The 8,427-nt window shown below is 37.1% G+C and overlaps 1 protein-coding gene across 5 annotated transcripts in view; it reads right to left on the bottom strand.

Annotated features, from left to right (window-relative positions):
* Positions 1 to 8,427, bottom strand: part of LOC106462564 (TNF receptor-associated factor 4-like) — a 47,930-nt gene that overhangs the window by 2,818 nt on the left and 36,685 nt on the right. For all 5 annotated transcript variants that reach the window (XM_013922501.2, XM_022389858.1, XM_022389859.1 and 2 more), the window contains 3 exons: positions 6,292 to 6,453; positions 2,707 to 2,868; positions 1,204 to 1,359 (listed from right to left, as the gene is read on the bottom strand). In XM_013922501.2, coding sequence (XP_013777955.1) covers positions 1,204 to 1,359; positions 2,707 to 2,868; positions 6,292 to 6,453 — 480 coding nt within the window. The remainder of the gene's footprint in view (positions 1 to 1,203; positions 1,360 to 2,706; positions 2,869 to 6,291; positions 6,454 to 8,427) is intronic.

The raw sequence follows: 8,427 nt of genomic DNA, 5'->3' as shown, positions 1-8,427 counted from the left end.
CAAGATTGGATTGAAACGTTTCTATTGACAAATCTGTTTACAAGTATTGGATTGAAAACGTTTCTATTAACAAATCTGTTTACAAGATTAGATTGAAAACGTTTCTATTAACAAATCTGTTTACAAGATTAGACTGAGAACGTTTCTATTGACAAATCTGTTTACAAGATTGAATTGAGAACGTTTCTATTAACAAATCTGTTTACAAGATTGGATTGAGAACGTTTCTATTAACAAATCTGTTTACAAGATTAGATTGAAAACGTTTCTATTAACAAATCTGTTTACAAGATTGGATTGAAAACGTTTCTATTGACAAATCTGCTTACAAGATTGGATTGAAAACGTTTCTATTAACAAATCTGTTTACAAGATTGGATTGAGAACGTTTCTATTAACAAATCTGTTTACAAGATGGCGAGTAGAACTATACTAAAGAAGGTAAGAAGGATCTGAGAAAATGTAAACACGAGTTTTTAAATATATATTCAGAAGAGACAAAAATACGTGACTTGGCTCAATCCTTAAGCCATACATGTCTCCAGTTTCTCTAGGATGTGGCAAACTACGTGATTTAAGTTAAAGTTACAACTAATATCTGTGAAGTTACACTGAACAGGTGCGATTCTAAAAACGTAAGATTGAGTAATAAAGATACATATGTCAACCGCGCGATGTCTGCCTCATCCTGTGCTGAAGTGGCTTAGTTGTAACTTACACCTTGTACCTTTGAAGTTACACCAGATGCGACTTAGCCGTACCTTACACCCCGTATCTTTTAAGTTACACCAGATGTGACTTAGCTGTAACTTACACCCCGTATTTTTTAAGCTACACCAGATGTGACTTAGCTGTAGCTAACACCCCGTATTTTTTTTAAGTTACACCAGATATAACTTAGCTGTAGCTAACACCCCGTATTTTTTAAGTTACACCAGATATAACTTAGCTGTAACTTACACCCCGTATTTTTTAAGTTAACACCAGATATAACTTAGCTGTATCTTTTAAGTTACATCAGATGTGACTTAGCTGTAACTTATACCCCATCTTTGGAGTTGCAATAAACAAATGACAGAAGGTATGTGAGGTAGCTGAAAGTTGCAACTGATATTTCCGAGATTACGTGATATAAAACTGTTGTAAACTTACAACATGTATTCTGTAGTGACACAAAAAAACTGACCAAACGTTGGATGTTACCTTAAATATACAACCCATTTCTCTGAAGGCACAATGAAGCGTTACAGATGGACAATGGTCCTTCAAATGGACTTCCATGTCTTCTCTCGGAACTTTGGTTGGTTCACAGCGATTGGGGCAAGATAGTGGATATCTAGGGCATTTCGCTGTATGGTTCTGTAAGCAATATGACAGTGTGTTATTACGTCATATGAAATAATTTTAAAATTTTGATGAGAACAACTTAACATTTATAAGTTTGGTTTGGAGTTAATCGTCCTTTGTTTTAAAATGACACAAGGCAGCTAGCGAAAAGTACCCAGCGCCAACTCTTGGGCTACTCTAGCTTGAATAGTTTGATCCTACCACCACTATTATAAAAGCAGCCATGGCCCCCAAAAGAATCGCGAACCATGAACCCTCGAATCCACAGTCCAGCAATAACCAATAAGCTACGAATGATAATAATTGTAAGAAAACTCCAAACTAACAAAGAAAAACAAAACTTCTAAAACAACATTAAAAGGTTGAATCATTTACAGTTGAAACTAAACAAAAATGAAATAATAATAAATTAGCATCAGTGAAATCAGCTCCATAAAAAAAAATATAATAAAAAAAATCATAGTTTTGGATTAGGTGTAACTTCTACGAACATATTTTTAGCCGCGGCTCAAGGAAAGGCTTAGTTATTGTTTTTTCGAGTACAAACGTTTAGCTCATAGTTCCGTCATCTCTTGACCGATTTTAGATCTAATTACATTTTTGAACTCAGGAGGTCAAACCCTTTCGATTGATACGTTTGACCACGCCAAAAGTCTCATAGATGAACTTACTCTAATCCTGCCTAAAAATTTAAATTTGAGGGTAGGCTGGTAGAGATCCTGATGAGTAATAAAAATCGAATCGCGTAATACGTGCGCACCACGATTGCTGGCGCACAAAGATTATAGTTCATAGAAAGAAAAGGAAAAAAAAAAGAGTCTACGATTAATTTACTCTAATTGTGCCTAAAATAGTTTCAAGTGCCGCGACTACTGAGAATCCCCCTCTTGTTTCATTTAATTTCCCCGCACAGTTTAGCTTCGTCTTTACAATACTTTAATATATACAACTGGTGTTTAAACTTCGTTTTTTTTTTGTTTACATGCAATCACATAATCCATTTAATTTAAACAGTATTCGAAAATGTTTAATTATAAAATATACCAGCTAATACAACAGTGTATTATTTCAATTCGTGCTTTTATTGGACATTTAAAAAGAAATAGAATAATTTTGGAACACTTCCAAATATTTACGCTAATTGTCTGATAAGTAACTGATATCGAAACCAGATTTGTAGCCTTATAATCCCTCAGACTTACCGCTAAGAAAAATTATGTCTCTGTAACAATTTTATAAACGTGCCAAGTTTCTGTCCGTTCAATGCTGAAAATAATATTCGATTAGTTGTTAGATTTTTGCCTATAAAGGGCCACACACAAATTTTCCTAAACGAAAGTTTCTAGTCCTAGCACCAACCTGTAACGTATCGTATACGAACTCCTTTTCACAATATCGGCAGGCCGCGAGTTTCTTCATACATTCATTCAGCCGGTGGTTGGTGGTAAATCTACGTTGAAGTTTCAACCCACACTTGTTTTCGCAGTACACCGGCTCGTACTGACAGCTGCCCACGTGGCCCTGGATATTGAAATGTTTTATTAGTCACTATCAAATTCATTTCATCAGTTCCAACCGAACGATACACTTCAATTACATAACTCGGTGCCTTTGACTGCAATGTGTGTGGTTTTTTCACACACACATTGCAGTCAAGGGCATGACTTTTTTTAAAGGGATGACCTTTTTTTCACATTGCTAGTCAAAGGGATGACCCAAGGGCATGACTTTTTCTTTTTTTCCACACACATTGCAGTCAACAACTCGGTAATTTGAGGATCAAAAAGATAACATTTAGGAATTGTTAAACATATTATTCTGTCAAACATACCAATCAATACATCTAATATATTAAAACGTTTTGGGGCCAAGCGTGGCCCAGTGGTGAGAATGCCGAACTGTGTATGTACGGATCCAGTGTTCGTATCCCGTTCCCACGCTTCAATGCCGTGGGTGTTATATAAGCGTGACGGTCAAATCTAACTATTCGGTCAGACAAGAGTTGGCGGTGGTAAGACTAGAGGGGGAAGGCATCACCACCCACCGCCAACTTCTGAGCTACTCTTTTAACAACGAATAGTGGGACTGACCGTCACATTATAAGGCCCCCACGGCTGAAAAGGTGAGCATATTTGGTGGGACGGGGATTCGAATCCGCGACCATAAGATTGCGAGTCAAGCACCCTAACCACCTGGCCATGCAGAGCCACCAGCTAGAAAAAATAACTAATATTTTTCTCTTTTTTTTTTCACGTTGCTAGTCAAAGGGATGAATTTTTTTTTTCACACACGCATTGCAGTCTCTGAATTATACGTGGACTTCGCTTTTAATAAACGCCATTAGTTTGTATAGGTCCTTGAAAACTTTGAAAGTTCGTGAAGTTTTAAGTAACAAGTCCAAGGCCTTAAAAGTACTTGAATTTTGGCAGGTAAGTTTGCATTACCTAAAAAGGGAATGAACTGTATGATATTATACCATATTTGGTCATTTTGTTTCTTTTTGCCGATTATACTTAGCGTGAAGAAATGACCCAAAAAATTGGGCGAAATTATTCATTTTCTACATAAAATACAAAAAGGGGACCCAGTAGTAAAATAGTAATAATAAATGCAATATTGATAGTTTTTATATTTTTTGAGTGCCTTATCCGTTATCGAGGACCCTGTAACCAACAAAGCTATAGACCTACAAGTTATTTGTTGCGTAAATAAATTTGGAGAAGTTTTTAAAAAGCCACATCTGTAATGCTAGAATTAGAATAAACAATCTAGTATTTTGAAGGAATCACACTCTCTAGCATCAACTTAAACTGTCTAAAATCCGGGGTTTCATCCCCCCGTAGGTGGCCAAAGCGCAAATGGTCCATTGCGCTGAAAAAACAACAACAACGACGACACAATTTAAAAACAAATAAAGCTCACATTTGTTTTTACCTCATCACTTATTTACCGTTCGACTCGACTCTATGATAATCAAGATAATAAGCATACTGTTTTATAGATTTTAAGTCATAATTATAAATGATAATTTGGAAAAATGCCACAAACTTGGAATTATATCAACCGCATTATTTTTTTCTCGATTATTTAAAAAGTTTTGAAGTATTCATACTTTATTATTGTATCTTCAGAACAACTTTTTCCCAAAGTTAAGCAATGATGGGCGATCAAAAACAAAGTTTTTTTTTTCTCTTTTTGTTTTCTTCTCTTGTTTGTTTTGGAATTTCGCGCAAAATTACACGAGGACTATCAGCGCTAGCCGTCCCTAATTTAGCAGTGTAAGACCAGAGGTAAGGCAGCAAATCATCACTACCCACCGCCAACTCTTGGGCTACTCTTTTACCAACGAACGATGGGATTGACCGTAACTTATAACGCCCCCACGGCTGAAAGGGCAAGCATGTTTGGTGTGACGGGGATTCGAACCCGCAGATTGGGAATCGAGCGCTCTAACCACCTGGCCTTCCTGAAATATAAATTGGATATAAGGCCGAACCACTGAATCACAGTTATCATACACGTACACAAAATCTCTCTCTCTTAACCGTGTGTCACACGTACATAAAATATCTCTCTTAACCGTGTGTCACACGTACACAAAATCCCTCTCTTAACCGTGTGTCACACGTACACAAAATCCCTCTCTTAACCGTGTGTCACACTTACACAAAATCTCTCTTAACCGTGTGTCACACGTACATAAAATATCTCTCTTAATCGTGTGTCACACGTACATAAAATATCTCTCTTAACCGTGTGTCACACGTACACAAAATCTCTCTCTCTTAACCGTGTGTCACACGTACACAAAATCCCTCTCTCTTAACCGTGTGTCACACGTACACAAAATCCCTCTCTCTTAACCGTGTGTCACACGTACACAAAATCTCTCTCTTAACCGTGTGTTACACGTACGTTACATGTATATCATGTACGGTTTTGAATCCTTTCACACAACACCTATAGATTATTAAGACAAAGAATACAATGAAATATCTTTATCTCAGTTAAACCTAACGTAACTGTGGAAAACCGATACTAAGCTTGAGTTAAAGTACAAACACGTCTATTTCCTCTACTGATACAGTTTTTGAAATGCGCGAGGTTACTAAAATGTAACTACATCTTGATCAAACATAATATACATCTCGCTCTGTCCGGATACGTCGAAAAAACAACACAAACAAAAGATCTAGCACAATGGTGATTTTAGGGCTAGTGTTTGTAATTGAAAAGATCGTATTAGAGGTTAATTAATAACTCCCGATAAGAGTAAGTTACATGCTCAGAACGAAACTAAAAACAAATCTGGCCATCAGTACAGCTAAATAAATAAATATATTTTTCTTACGTTTCTAATTAAAAGATTCAAATGCATTATTTCATCAGTTGGGCTCCCTAGTTTTTAACGATATTTTCGGCCGTAATCCTAATAAGAACGCCTAAGGTTCGGCTAACTTAGGAGATATAGATTATTCCTAAATACATGTATCAAGCTAACAATACAAAACAATCTTTACAATTGTGGTAAATTTTCTAAAAAGGGATTCGAACTTGCGTCCCCTACAGCAAGATTATCAGTCTTGCTTATTTTCTTTAATTTGGTGTAAAGTCCCTGGAGAGCTATCTGCGCTAGCTGTCCCTAACTTAGAAGTGAAAGACTAGAGAGAAGGCAACTAATCAACCCCACCTACCGTCAAAGTCTTTGACTATTCTAATTGAATAATGGGATTGATTGTAGGTTTATAACGCCCTCACAGGCAGATTTTTTGGGCTATTTCACAAACGGGTTCCGAGTATTAATGGCTGGTTTTGACATTACTCAAGGAAAGAGTGACGTGAGTAGAAGCTGAGACTATCGACACTCGAGCAAGATAGCCTAGGCCTTTAGAGGCGCAGGTTCGAATCCCGCAGTTTGCAATTAATTCAGTGGGAGCAACTTACCTCCAAAGTTTCTCCTGTGAACTCCCTGTTGCAGAACTCGCAGCTGATTCTCCGTTTCGGACAGGTGTAGGACAGGTGGTCTTTCATGAGCAGCCTGGGAATCATGGCGGCACACTGGTTAGTGCAAGGAATGGCGTCGTATTTACACGTGTTCAAATGACCCTGCAGGAAAAGTCTCTCGGTCAAAATCTGGTTGTAAGTGTATCATTCATTACAGACACACACAAATAATACAGGAATAGATTATGACACAATCGGTCCACCCCCCACTTACACATATCGAGTTGCGGTTACATCTTAACCATCGGCTATATATAAATCACGGATCGTATTTAAACCACGAATCATATTCAACCATCGGTTACATACAAACCACGGATCATATTTCAACCATCGGTTATATATTATCAATACAGAATTCCATCGAGACTAATATTTTCTCAACCTTACGATAATGCAGAATTTATTAAAAGTTCTAAAAACTGGGAACCTTTCCCCATAAAAATCGTCCTTAAAAACTGGGAATCTTTCCCCTAAGAACCGTCTTTACAAGGATGGTACAAAGTTTTTGAAGATTTTCACTCTCTGACATTTATTTTAACATTAGATACCACAACAAACTAAGTTTATACAGGAAACTGACCTTGTCATGTTTACCGAGTTGAAACTACGCTGTCCTAATTAGGAAGGTAAAAAAGAAGCGGACTATATTATACCTTATATTATACAGATGCAACAGAAAAGTAATGACTAAAAAACTACAAACTATGGTCCTTAAAAAATGTTTTAATATTTCGCGAAATAAGCCTTAAAAGTTTTTATCATCCAGCCATCAAAAAAAAAAAATGATGTCGTATTTTGATAGTACTGGTACATTTATATAGATTACCACTTTTGGTGAAGGTACATGTAGTTACATAGACAGTACTAGTATATTTATATAGATTACCACTTTTGGTGAAGGTACATGTAGTTACATAGACAGTACTAGTATATTTATATAGATTACCACTTTTGGTGAAGGTACATGTAGTTACATGGACAGTACTAGTACATTTATATAGATTACCACTTTTGGTGAAGGTCCATGTAGTTACATGGACGGTACTAGTATATTTATATAGATTATAAAACAGGTAAAGTTGTTGATCTATAAAAGTTTCTCATTAGTTTGCAATTTCACGTAAAGCTACTTACTGTCTACACTAGCCGTCACTACTTTTGAAGTGACAGGGAAGGCAACTAGTCAATACCACCAACCGCCAACTCTTGGGTTACTCTTTACCAACGAATAGTGTAATTAATCAAAATATTATAATACCCTCAAGGCAGAAAAAGCGAGCATATCCTGGGATGGGATTCGAACCCGCAACCCTCAGGTTACGAGTGAAGTAACTTGACCACTAGGGTAATAAAAGTTTGTTTGTTTGTAATTAAGCACAAAGCTACACAATTGGCTATCTGTGCTCTGCCCACCACGGGTTATCGAAACCCGGATTCTAGCGTTGTAAGTCCGCAGACATACCGCTGTGCCACTGGGGGAGGGGGGGGGGCAGGTAACAAAAGTGGCGAGTGAAGTAACTGGACCACCAGGGTAATAAAAGTGGCAGGGAAAAAGCTAAATAAGACGAACAAAACTACAGTCACAACAAAAATATTTTGATAAAATTATTTTTGTACAACTCTAGTTTCTGAGTAAACAAGGAGGTGGGGGTGGGAGGAGAGAAATGTTACTTGTATAAAACTGTCTTGGTGTAGCTCTAAATAGATGGCCTTCTTCGAAGGACACAAATGACAATAAAACCTTGGTCACCTATTTAGTTTCGGGGAAGGTCGTGACGCGAACTGTATAATTCCATGGACAAAACCCAAAGCTTCGCTTTAAGCATGATAACTCTAACAATCCAACATAAGTGGTAAATCACGCCCCCCCCCCCAAAAAAAAAGTAAAGATGATAACTACAATGCGGCCTTGATTGAAAGACGTACTGAAGACTTAGTGGAAGTAACAATCAAATAAGTGGAATATCACGCGCTCAACCCCCCCCCCCAAATTTATGTTTTTTCTTTACATATTCTTGGGCCGGTGTTTAATACCGCATCACGTAATCAGTTCCACTTTTTAATAACGTTTTT

Source organism: Limulus polyphemus, unplaced genomic scaffold (assembly GCF_000517525.1).
Source record: "Limulus polyphemus unplaced genomic scaffold, Limulus_polyphemus-2.1.2 Scaffold1197, whole genome shotgun sequence".
NCBI lineage: Eukaryota > Metazoa > Arthropoda > Merostomata > Xiphosura > Limulidae > Limulus > Limulus polyphemus.
Note: the sequence above shows the minus strand (reverse complement) of the source record. Positions and strands in the feature narration are given on the sequence as shown.